At 32.7% G+C, this 13322-nt stretch overlaps 3 protein-coding genes across 3 annotated transcripts; 2 read left to right on the top strand and 1 right to left on the bottom strand.

Annotated features, from left to right (window-relative positions):
- The first annotated feature begins 774 nt into the window (after window positions 1–774).
- On the top strand, window positions 775–3632 carry LOC113511508 (hydroxyacylglutathione hydrolase, mitochondrial). The gene is made up of 5 exons (XM_026895137.3): window positions 775–994; window positions 1583–1811; window positions 2007–2233; window positions 2623–2855; window positions 3391–3632. Exons 1-5 carry the CDS (start codon window positions 925–927, stop codon window positions 3532–3534), a joined length of 903 nt encoding a protein of 300 aa, XP_026750938.1. The 5' UTR covers window positions 775–924; the 3' UTR covers window positions 3535–3632.
- A 114-nt stretch (window positions 3633–3746) lies between these two features.
- On the bottom strand, window positions 3747–5596 carry LOC113512590 (uncharacterized). The gene is made up of 4 exons (XM_026896491.3): window positions 5363–5596; window positions 5033–5273; window positions 4444–4623; window positions 3747–3910 (listed from the first exon to the last, which is right to left on the bottom strand). Exons 1-4 carry the CDS (start codon window positions 5512–5514, stop codon window positions 3833–3835), a joined length of 651 nt encoding a protein of 216 aa, XP_026752292.1. The 5' UTR covers window positions 5515–5596; the 3' UTR covers window positions 3747–3832.
- A 435-nt stretch (window positions 5597–6031) lies between these two features.
- On the top strand, window positions 6032–11377 carry LOC113512970 (heparan sulfate glucosamine 3-O-sulfotransferase 3B1). Its single transcript, XM_026896957.3, has 6 exons — window positions 6032–6302; window positions 6385–6584; window positions 7398–7478; window positions 8013–8186; window positions 9024–9249; window positions 9853–11377. The coding sequence occupies exons 1-6, from the start codon at window positions 6192–6194 to the stop codon at window positions 10087–10089; spliced, it is 1029 nt and encodes a 342-aa protein (XP_026752758.2). The 5' UTR covers window positions 6032–6191; the 3' UTR covers window positions 10090–11377.
- Window positions 11378–13322: the final 1945 nt, after the last annotated feature.

Genomic DNA, 13322 nt, shown 5'->3' with positions numbered 1-13322 from the left:
TGGAAATGCGTTGACCAAAGTATAGGCCAGCCTTCTGGTCACCAGAGGTTTCCACCAGCCGGCGTGAAATCTCTTTGAAAAGCTTCATTGCCTCGGGGCCCCACGGACCCAAAGTTTCAACTCCAAACGCCGCAAATATATATCCATTTCCAAGGGATGAATATTTACGGCGCTTGATAGTCTCCTGGTGTGTTGCGGCGGCACCAGCCCTCTTGGACGTACTTGGAAGGTGAGACGGCGCCACCGTGTCGACGCAGGTGAAGTCCCATACAAGCGGACGTCCCATCTTCCAAGGTACCAAGGACATACCGTCAGGTCTCTTGCCGTCGTCACGTATCAAACCAGGAGGTTCTAGAATGGCAGGCACGCCTGCGGTGACAAGAGCCCGACGGTACAATATAATTACTATATTATATTGTATCCTTTTTTTACTTAATATATAACTAAAAAAATTTTTAAAACTTTTTTCAAAACCTACATATTAGTTTTTATTTAAACAATAAATTATAAATACAAAAACAATTAGGTAATAAAATCAATATTATTTTCAAGTATTTATTTAAGGTAAATAATATACGGCAATCTAGAAAATGACCTCGTGAACGCATAAATGTGCCCAAAAAATAATATAATATTATTATTATTTATATTAAAATAAATAAATAAAATGAAATGTAAATCGCTAAAACCTTAGTTGAAACATTCACGGAATTGCATATAAACACGTACTGAGGCAGTTAGACTAAGAATAACAGCGTTGTCTGGCTATCAGTGTCAGTGTCATTGTTATTAAAAAAATTAAAAAGGAATATTATCGTATTGAAATTTATCACTTGTTTATGAAAAGATTATAAATTTATACCTAATATTATCATTTCAATATTTTTCCTTTTTTTCTATTTTATACTATTTGTATTTTGTTCAATGCTTGCTAGGATTGTTAATGCATTGCCGTTTGGGCTATCACAGCAAATCACGAAGCTTTACTTCCAAGGTAAGTAGGTAATGTGTGTTTTTGTAAATAGATAAATTCTCAAGGTCTAAGAGACATGAGATTTAATGTCAATTAAGTATATATCATACAACAAATATTAAATAAATCTTAAGAAGACTGTGGTCACTGGTTAAACATCGACGCGTGATCTTAAAAGCCGGCCCCGATTAGAAAAAAGCAAATTAAAGGCTAATAAGAGATTGTATTAATATATAAAACTCTCGAAAAAATTGAAATTTTTCAAATCATAAATGTGGAAACAATAAATAATGTGCAACTATATTTTAAAATTCCAGATATTTTAACTTGTCTAATCCATTATTTATAATTTTAAACTAATAATAAGTTTCATATTTTGATTATAATTATTACAACTTCTTGTAAATTATTTCATGTTGTGAATTTGGTATCCTCATAATTATAATATTTTTTTGATACTTATATTTAAAATAAGTATATAATGGAATTTTTTTACTACTTTATTTATTTAGATATGCCCAATTCAACCTGCCCATTTTAAATATTGTTTTGTATGTTTTGAGTTGTTAATGTATAGAATAAATAATAATATTTTTTTTTAATCTATAGCACTTGTGCGTAACCAACGAGAGGCTCATAGTTTTGAAGAGTATCACGAATATAACAATATGGATGTTAGAATACTGCCTGCACTTCAAGACAACTACATGTATCTAATTGTAGACAAGGCAACTAAAGAAGCAGCTGTAGTGGATCCTGTTGAGCCCAGTACAGTCTTAAAAGCAGTGAAGGATAATGGACTAACTCTTACCACTGTGCTGACTACACATCATCATTGGTAATATTAGTTTAAAAATATATTTTTTAAAATTTCAGTATTTAATAAAATTTATGAGAAAGGTTATCAACCTTACCCATTGCCATATATGAGGGATGCAAACTCATATCTTCATCAAGACCAACAAAAAAACTAATGTGATAAATACAAATTCTTGACAATGTTTGATTTAAATTATAATTTTGCATGTTATAGGGATCATGCTGGAGGTAATGAAGATTTAGTTAAGCTACACCCAGGCCTCCAGGTGTATGGTGGGGATGAGCGTATTGGTGCATTGACAAAGAAGGTAGAACACAACACCAAGTTTAATTTGGGACATCTGAATGTACAATGCTTGTTCACACCATGTCATACTTCAGGTCATATTTGTTACTTTGTAACAGCTCCTGAAGAGGGCAATGAATCTGCTGTTTTTACAGGTAAATGGAAATTTATATACTTTGTACTTTTTTCTATATTTAAGGTATTTCTAGTGTGTCACAATACATAATCTAATCTCAGGATGTTCTTGATGTTCTTTTTATAAATTACTTTTAGAAATGTCTGTCATAGTAGATTAATGTTGTACAGTCATGAGCAGTTTTAGGTCCAGCAGTGATGATAAATTATGCTGATATTTTTATAAATCTCCAGTGAATAATATGACAGAGCTGCATTTTCTATTTTAATAATTTTGTTTTTGTCAAATTTCTTGTTCTATTGAAAATACAGCTCTAGAAAGAGAGATTACTTGTTTATTCAATAGAAAATTGCTATGTCAGAATTAAAAAGGAACAAATACAATTTTATTTTTATATTTTTCTTACAGGAGACACTTTGTTCCTTGGTGGTTGTGGAAGATTCTTTGAAGGCACTGCAGAACAAATGTATAAGGCGCTAATCACAATTCTTAGTAGTCTTCCTGATCAAACTAAGGTTTTCTGTGGTCATGAGTATACACTGCAGAACCTAAAATTTGCCCGACATGTCGAACCAAAAAATGAGGACATACAGAAAAAAATATTGTGGTCAGAGGAGCGACGTCAGGAAGGAAAACCCACTGTTAGTTTGTCTACATAGATCTATATCAATAATAAAACTATTATATTTTTATTTAAGAGTCATGCAGAAACTACTATACAAATTTGACCAAACATATAATATTTAATTTTTTTTTACAAATTTTTAATAAGAAAGGCTTATGAATGGGTTGTAATGATGATGAAAGCTTATTGAAAATTATATTGGAATTAAATATGTGAAGTCAAAATGCCTAATCGAGGAAGTAATTAATTATGATAAAAGATCAACCAACCAATGACCAAACACTATTTTTTTATCAAGGTTAATTATATATAATTATAAATATATATTTAATATAAATAATTATATATTGTATTACTGTTTGTTAACTTTAATAAAATAAAAAAAAGGTTGCAAAGGTTTAACATGAAATATGAGCAATGAACTTAATGGTCAAATGTCTAAAAACTACAGTATTCTCTAATATCAAATGGATTATATGCTTGCTATTGAAATACATATAATCCTGTTTAAAATATATACAGCACTAAATATGTTTTTTCTTATATTCTAGGTACCATCAACTATAGCTGAGGAAAAGCTGTATAATCCATTTATGAGAGTAACAACGTCACCAGTGATGCAGCATGCCAAAAAATCAGATGCTATAGAAACTATGAAAGCCATTCGCTCAGAAAAAGACAATTTCAAAGCTTAAAACATAGATTTTTATGTGAAACTTGGCATTTATTATTTTGGGCACAAGATTTTTGTTTATTGGTTATATGTTGTTATGAAATAAAATTATATTTGTAATTTGCCTATTTTCTATGTGTATTATAATAAAACTTCTGATATCTACATAAATTGATTTTGGTAGGATAAATTAGGATATGGAAATAGGATTTCTTTTTCAATTAAAATTTATAATATTATAAAATATTATAATTAAAATTATTAGCCTAAACTTAAAGCTGACCATCACAAGTAATTAGAAACTAATCAATTAACTTATGTCATTGTTCCTTTTTTATGTATGCTGACATTTCTTCTGCATATTTTTCCTTTGATCTTTCAAACATTGCTACATAAACCTGAAAAAAAAAACATTCATTATTAATTTCTTAATAAGTTTATATATAAAAATAGATCAAAACCACCTAAATTTCATCAAATAAATTATAAAAGGTCAGAGAAGATTAATAATTGCATAATAATAGCCTATAATACATACATACATATCTGTCACGCCTGTCTCCCATTAGGGTAGGCAGAAACAATGGAACGCCAAATGCTTCGATTCAAACAAACCTCTTTCGCTAGATAGCTAATATCCTATAACTTCTTAATAAATAACCATCAAATTCAAAAAGATTTTTTAAAACAGATGCTATTTCAGATATTAGCACATTTAAACTTCCACTTTATTATATTAATATAGTGTTTTCACTGTCACTCCACTAGACCTAATACCTATATAACCTAAAGGTATTTGAAGATTCCTGTAGAAATGAGGTATGGCTATGATTGTTTCTCATTACAGTGACACATTTATATCATAGTAAAATAAAATTGATGACAATAGTAGTTAACATTGTTAATAATATAAGTCTGTAAATTAATTTACCCTTTTTTCTTCATTAGTAAGAGATCTCCACCGTGAAGCTAACTGCCTTGTCACTTCTTGTTTAGATGGTTCTGATCCCATTTCTGAGTTGGCCTCAGCAACTACCAAAGGCCTTTGTTCTTGACAGAATTGAAAGAAAGCATTACATGGTTTTTTTGGTGCATTTGGATCTCTCTCGGGCTGCAGACAATATTATGTTAATGTTATACTAGTTAACATCCAGTAAGTGTTTAATGACCCATATGATTTATGTTAGAAATTTATAAAATTGAAAACAATTAATGCACTAAGTTTCTTGATAAGTATTATATAGTATTTTTTTAGAAAGGTATATTTTATTCAATAAGTTACACATAGACAAAAAGTAAGAATAAACAATTATATATAAGTAATTAATACATAAAACTGTTAATTCAATCCCTATTACTGTTTACTTTGACAAAGATATCCACATTGATTACTGTTTGTATAATTCATAATTAATAAATAATTGGAGAGAATGTTAGTAAATAATAAAATGCATGATTTGCAATTATAATATTATAGAGATTAGAGCACAAAAAATAGTAGTTCACAAATGAAACCTCACCTTATCTGCTTTACTTTTCCTTTTGGGGCCAGGTTTTTTGCCTCCAGCAGAGTTTTGTTTATCAGCAGGTTTTGAAGATTGTGTTTTAGGGGCGGGGCGGGCAGGACGAGACACTACCTCAGGCTTCACCTCCACCTCCACTGAAGCTGTTCTAAAGGGGTCACCATGTCTATCCAATCGTTCAACAAGCAGCTTTACATCCTTACGATAGCGCTTCGTTATTTTCTTTGCTTCATGTATCCTGCATAATGTAATAATGATATGATCATTAATAATATATTCACACACGGATAACATTAAAAGTCTTATTAAACATGATATTGGACGCACCTATTAATAATTCTTTCATTATCTTGTTGTAACACTTCACATCGTTCCAATAGCAATTGATATTTTCGCCTATAAATTTCTTCTTCTGATGGTAAACTAACCATATCATCAGAGTCGTCAGAAATATTCGAGTTTAGCTGTTGTACTGTCATTTTAATTTATTTTACAGCTACAAAGTTCAACACGATCAAGTTGATTATTATTTAGCTGTCGGCTGTCATTTTCGTATAGTTTCATCATGTTGGTACTGCATTATATTCGGATACACCAAGGGCAGAATGCTTTTATCGTAAATTAATACCCATTAAAATAAATAAGTTTTTTTATAGTAAATGGTTTAATCGAAATCTGTTGTAATCGAAACTTATGATTTATAAAAACATTTATACCTATAATTCTTTCTGAGCATTCATATTAAAAAGTAATTCGTGCATATCTAACAATACAGTTAAAAAAAATGCTCGTGTAAACAAAAACTTTGGAAGATTTACGATTATGCTCATCTTAGCCAACATCACAATAATTATACAAACAAAAAAAATCTTAGGAAATTAAAAAAAAAACCGCGCTTTGACTATTTTTCGAAATTGTTACCGCGGTTGCGCATTACGAAACCAAAGATTCCAGTACACCTAGCATTGATCGTGTGTTTATAACTTAGCATAAGCATACTGTCGACTGCTGTCGATGGTTAATGCAGTGTTTTAAACAATTATAATGCAGATGTGGTGATATGGATATAAAAAAAAAATCTCTCAATAATGAACGGAATTTTAGATTAATATCAAGCAGAAGAAATTTGTTACACAAATGACTTCCAGAAATAGCAATGAAATGTTTTCCGGCAATATCGAAACGAACTATGTTTATTTATTTCACATTATTGTTTCTATTATACTTATTCTATGCTCTGAATACATGTTTAGTTGACGAAAAAAAGGTAAATAGACTATTTACAGAATTGCATGTTCATATAATAATACATAATTCAGAATTTCTTAATCGTGCAATTTATTTTTTAGCTCACACAAAAATATTTATTTATAAAGCGACACATATCGAATTATAAAAATGTGCCTGTGCGGTTTGCTTCACTATTAGGGTTTCATTTCGGCGAAGTTAATAAATATAGAATTAGTCCGGTACCGATAAAAAGACTGCCGGATGCCTTAATCATCGGAGTTAAGAAGTGTGGTACACGAGCATTGTTAGAATTTTTAAGGTACGTAAAATGTTTATACTTATCTAATCCTATCCCTCCGATTTTTCAAAGAGAATCAGTATACCTAAGTTTTTCCCGCATACCAAACTTCATTGAAATCCGTTCAGCAGTTTTTAGAATGTGTCTATTAGAGAGCGATGGACTGTGATGAGGTGATAAATAATGAAGACACGGATTTTAGCGGGAAAATGTGTATTAACAGCGATGGAGTAAGAAAAGAACGGATATTATCAAAAAATACAAAATTTAAATTACAAATAAAAACATTCTAAAAGTAAATTTGTATAAAAATTATATAATAAAATTTAAAGAATTTGCATCGGCCAATCGCCAATAGCATCATTAAATCAACATTCAAGCTATGTACTTATAAACTTGAACATTTAACATATTAAAAACGATTGTAAAAGCGATTTATAATATGCAAAATCAAAAACGCACACACGCACGCACGCACGCACACGCGCGCGCGCAAGTATAGTGAAACTCCAAGCATAGTCATTTACATAGCTCGCTCTTCGATTTGGAGTAACCTTTTTGAGTTAGCAGTGTGCGACTTCGTTTCAGTTCCATAAATCATCTCGGGCAACACGAACTATTAGGGGGAAAGGGATTGTTAGTAATGAGATTTAACAGGCCCATTGCTAGCAGTACACCCTATCAGGTCGACCTGACTAACATATGTTATCCTTCACTGGTGCCCCGCCAGAATATACCGATAGCGCATGCAGGGTTACCATTTCATCTTCACCCATCTAAAAAAATAAGCACTATTACAAAGTATATAATGGTCTTATTTGTATGCATTTACAGATTGCATCCAGATGTTAGGGCGGCAGGATCCGAGGTGCATTTCTTTGACAAATATTATCATAAGGGTTTCGAATGGTACAGGTACGTTATATATTTAGATTATTATTAACTCTTTTTATCGTCTGAATCGAATTTATGCGTTAAAAAACTTATGTATATATTTCTTTTCTTCTGCCCATTAAACTAGAGTCTAACTGCCTATTAGGCACAATAATAAAAAATATATTGTTTGTCATCTTTGTGGTATAAAAAGAGAGAAAGAATATAGAGAAAAGTTACAATATTTTTAAATTATTTGTTAAAGTCAGATCAGAAATATTAAAAAATCAAAGTGTATCAAATTCAAATTCAAAATATCTTTATTCATGTAGGTCTATTACAGACTCTTATGATATGTCAAATCTACCGTCAGTTCGGTTGATTTCGAGATGAGAATAACGAGAAGATATTAAGTATCAATCATAAAAAATAAAGCTATAAAATTGCCGAAGCTACAGAACCTATGGGTTAAAAGATTAAGCGACCTTAAATACCAAATAAGCTTACGGCATACCTGATGGATGACGATCGGCGCCTAGTGCTTTTGACTTATATTATACTTAGATATATTTTTAGAAACAAAATGCCACCAACCCTTGAAGGGCAGATTACCATGGAGAAGACCCCATCATACTGGGTAACGAGATCGGCGCCAAGGCGGGTGTACGCAATGAATCCGTCAGTCAAGTTGCTAGCAGTAGTGAGGGACCCAGTTACTAGAGCGATCAGTGATTACACACAATCAGCAAGGTACCTACATGAGTCTAAATCTTTCACTATGATTTTTTATAGTAAATGTTGTGAAACCTCTTTGTATTTTTTATTTTTATTTTTTGTCAATGACAATATATATACACTTATTCTGGATGCGTCTTTCTGCGATCGGAACATGATAATATGGTAACAGTACAACTTGTTCTTGCTAAAAGTAGAGTTACTCCATTGAAACCAGTTACAATGCCGAGACTTGAATTAATTGCAATAAAAAATACAAAGAGGTTTCACAACAGTAAAGTTTTAACCGTCGCCTATAGACATGAATAACATCATGGGCATTATATAATACTGTGATGCCTGTGATATGCTCGGCAAAATTTTTTTTTTTATGAATTGTAATGGAATGGTAGCCCCGCTCACGCTAACGGTTATACACTGGCGGGGCTCCAGTGAGAGATGATGGTGAGAATGAAAATGCAGGTCAGGTAGCCCATCATGATGAATAAACCTGGAATTCAGCACCAATCTTTAGGTACACTAATTGTTATAAGTAGTTTTACGAATTTAGTGGTATAACGGTCTCAACACTATTTAATTATCATCGAAATAGTTACGGGTTCAATGCCGGTACAATATACAGTTATTTGTATTGCTCTGTGCATTTTTATGTATAAAAAGAAAAAAGAAATATGTTTACTTTTATAATCTCTAATAGTGTAGTTAAAGGCATTTGTCGATTGCTAGCGTTATTGACAACTGCTTTTGTATTAAAAAAAAATTAAATGCGTCATCAGTTTTGTTCCTTAACACAGTTTATTTAACGTTTAGATTACTCTGTAATGTGTTTATATATATTTTTATTTATAACAGTAAAAGACCAACGCTCCCCCGTTTTGAAGATCTGGCACTAGTGAACAGTACAGTGGGCTGGGGTGGGATCCCGTCTGTGGTGGATGCAACCTGGCCGCCTGTCAGGTTGGGTATTTACGCTCGTCCCCTGCGCCGTTGGCTTCGAAGATTTCCCAGGACGAGGCTCTTGTTGATTAGCGGGGAGAGGCTCGTGGCTGATCCTGCTGCTGAGATGGCTAGAGTGCAGGTAATCGTTTTTAAAGTTACTCTCAAAGTCGTAAAAAAGTCAGACAATTTGTCTAAATTTTTTCCGACTGTTAGACGACTAAGTATTCTATTTTAAATTAAAATTGAATGGTAATCCCGCCCACATTATCGGTATACGCCAGCGAGGTATTAGTGAGGGATGATAGGTTTTTTTTATGGAACTTAGAATGGCAAACAAGCTGACGGTCCACCTGATGGAAAGTGGTAACCGTCGCCTATAGACATAAGCAGTACCATAGACATAACAGAGTACATGTTCGTCCATGATACTTCCTATGCGTTATCATTCCTGAGGACTCAGGTGTTATTCTTCTGTACCCTGTAAATTCAGTGCCATATCTTACCCTTCAAACCGAAACACAGCTATGCAAACACAACTGTTTCACGGTAGAAACGCGAATGGGGCAGAGGTGGCCAAGCAAACGACTTTTAAACAAAGTCTTCGGTTAGAGGTAGGTGAGGATGAACTCAGGCCAGTTTGCCCATCGAATTTTTAACAATCCCTTTCCCCCCAAGGAGGATAGTGTTTACGATAAAAGTTTTTTGTGAAACAATATATGTAATTTACTTCTTTGTTTTTAAGGAGTTTCTTGGTCTGAAGCGCGTGATCACCGAGAAGCATTTCTACTTCAACTCTACCAAGGGTTTCCCGTGTCTTCTCAAATCTGAGAGTCGGTCTACTCCCCACTGTCTCGGGAAAACCAAGGGCAGAAATCACCCGCACATCGACCCAACAGCCCTAGAGAGGTTAAGAGATTTTTATAGGCCATTTAATGAAAGATTCTATCAAATGTCAGGTATTAATTTTGGTTGGCCGTGATATCCTAGTATTCCATTGGTTATCATATTAGAAGGTAAAATAGAAGGAAGGAGAGGAAGGGGAAGGCCAAGTAACCTGATGTAAGACCAAGAAAATGTTGAGACCAAGGAAAAATTTGGTGTCGTGTCGTAAAAAGAGGTGAAGAAACTCGCTGAAAATCGCAGTAAGTGGCAAGAGCTCCACCAACAAGAGCGTATCTCTTAAATAATAAAGGAATACAAAGTACAATGGTTAGATACACACAGGTAAACAGGTAATTTAATTCCTAATATTACTTTAATTTCTTACATTTAGAAATAATCACCGACTTTATATAATGATATTATTGTAGCTCTCAATTGAGTTACACAATCTTTATATTGTCAAATTGACAGCGATTTTGTAACTTGTCAATTAAATATATATTTCTCAATGTTCATTTAAAAAATGGTGCAAACTAAAATGACAACTAACATGAACTAATTATATAAAAAGACTTTATGTATGTTTGTTTTTAAAGGATAAAAATATTTTTTTTTACTTTATCAGAAAGTAACATGTACTTATTATTTATTACAAAAAAATCTGCGGAGCCAGTCTTTAACATAGTAAATATGAAATTTTGCAAAGATATTTGAATATTTATTACTAAATTCAATTTCAACAGCTCGAAAGATTTTAATTAATGTATGTAATTCCATACAGATAGACGTAAAATACTTTTTATCTTATTTTACAACGGCAAAGTTGTATGATACAGTAAAGCATAAAATAATATTAATTAAAGCATAGATATAATATTTAAATTAAACGTAACTATGTACTTAGTTAAAAGTCAAGCGTGGCATCTACTGACCCCAATAAGGGGAGGCCTATGTCCAGAAGTGGACAGTTAACGGCTGACATGATGACTTGCTAAATTATTACTATTGTAAGATCACTTTTTCTCTGAGATAGAAATAAGTGGAAATATCAATGTTTTATGTTCTTATATAACATCTTGTAGGTATGTACATATAATTAGATAGTAAATGTAGCCGCTTTCCAGTTCCTAGAGCAAATAATTGTTAAGTGTTCCATTTTTTAGTATATAAATAATTTTTTGAAACTTTTGTACTTCATAATTTATACGATTATGAAGTTGCATTCTATTTAATTGTAATGTCTCCATAGGTCAAACATCTAGATGGAGAGTTGAGTGTCAAAAAAGGGCTAGCCAATATTATCGCTTGAGGCGTTGTTCATACTGTACAAAAATACTTTTAAACATTTTATTTATGACTAGCGGCCACGGGTTTAACATGGGTGGTCATTTTTACATTTTAAAAAGTGGCTATTAAGGCTGTACACGCGACGGAAGCTTAAAAATGGAGTAACTTCTCCCGTTTTCCCAATATTTCCCTATACTGCTCTGCTCCTATTGATCGTAGCGTGATGAATACTATAACCTGTCCAGGAGTATGAAGAATAATTGTACCACGTTTCGTTAAAATCCGTCGAGTAGTTTTTGTTTCTATAGCGAACATACAGACCAACAAACAGACAAAAATTATACTGATTGCATTTTGGCATCAGTATCGATCACTAATCACCTACTGATGGTATTTGGAAATATATTTCATGTACAGAATTGATCTCTCTACAGATTTATTATAAGTATAGATTAAATTCAACTTTTGGCATTTTACGAATTGTAAATTAGTACAAGAAAAAATATATATTCAACCTATTTGGAAATTTTTCAAATATGATTTCCACATTTTAATAACATTTCTGATAATTAAATGATGGCTTATGAGAAAAAAGTTGCCATTTACATGAATAATAACGATTTCATAAAAAGCGCGCCTTTTTTTATTGTTGGCTTTTTTTATCTAAGTATTTCTATTTTTAGGAACACTCTATCTAGATGTTATTGATCTACCTAAATAATGTTTAAACATGCACGGTATTTCAAGTTCTTTTGTAATTGAAATTTAGGTATGATATGGTTTTAGGCCTAGATCGTAAAGGGTGCGAAAGTAGTAGTAATAACATACAGATAAAATTATATCCTATGCTATTATGTTCTAATCGTAATATTAAAAGCACAAAGTCATCGAATTCATGTATTCATTAATTATGCTAGTATATTGTTCTACTTTGAGGTGTGGAACAGATGATCTTAAACTATCGGAGTCTTCACAATTACGCGTGGGTAGGTTTGACAATTTCTCGTACTCGGTGACGGGACTACTCGCTTGAAGTTAGCTGTTTAACAGCAGTAGGTAATCGCGCGTTGTTCACACCGGTCATTTGATGTGACCAGCTACAGAGGAATGGGCAGCAGCGTCCCTTTTTAAACGTCACAAAAGTCTAACTGCGGTAAGCTGCCAACCTCTCGATAGGAGAAAGCCTTTGTTCAGCAGTAGACAGTTATAATGGCTGATATAATGATGGTGATTGTTATTCTGCCCATTTTTATGTAACTTAAAATGGCAAGCAAAGTGACCGCCTAACTTAAAAACTGGTGTTTTATTTTGATACGCAATCTAGAAATCTTCTATTTTAACCCTTTGCACTCCAGCCTAGTAACTCACAGAGGATACCAAGAACTCCAGCACTATATTAGTTACAAGTACATAACTGTGATGTAAAAGAAAAATGGAATCGTTGCAATAAAACAAAACATTTATTTCTTAGTTATTTTATAAAGGGCGCTGAGTCAGTACGAACCGTGTCGCCGTTTTAATGTCGCAAATACGGCGATAACGGAGAGCAAAGGGTAACGGTTTCCTGCTTTCGAAATCTATGCGTACGAAGTAGCGGACAAAAAGGTAGTGTTATTATAAACTTATTGCACTCAATTCCACAGTATCATGTTATGAAAAAAAATCCAACCGACTTGAAAAAAATAACCAATTATTAGCATTTTTTAACAAGGCTAGTGAGTAGTCTATTTCAAATATAATATTAGCTACTTTTTTTTATACAACTTAGAATGGCAAAAAACTGACGGCCCACCTGATGGAAAGTGGTAACCGTCACACATAGACATGAGCAGTACCATGGACATAACAGAGTATACTGTTTCGCCCATAATACCCCCCATGCGTTGCCATTCCTGAGGACTCTGGTGTTATTCCTTTGTACCCTGGAAATTCACTGCCATATTCCACCCTTCAAACTGAAACACAGCCATACAAAGAACTGCTTTACGGTTACTTTATTAACTGTCATTAATTAAAGATAGTGTTAAATGGTTGTGGAAAGTA

Source organism: Galleria mellonella, unplaced genomic scaffold (assembly GCF_026898425.1).
Source record: "Galleria mellonella isolate WM207_F2 unplaced genomic scaffold, CSIRO_AGI_GalMel_v1 utg329, whole genome shotgun sequence".
NCBI lineage: Eukaryota > Metazoa > Arthropoda > Insecta > Lepidoptera > Pyralidae > Galleria > Galleria mellonella.
This window is presented reverse-complemented; position numbering and strand designations above follow the sequence as displayed.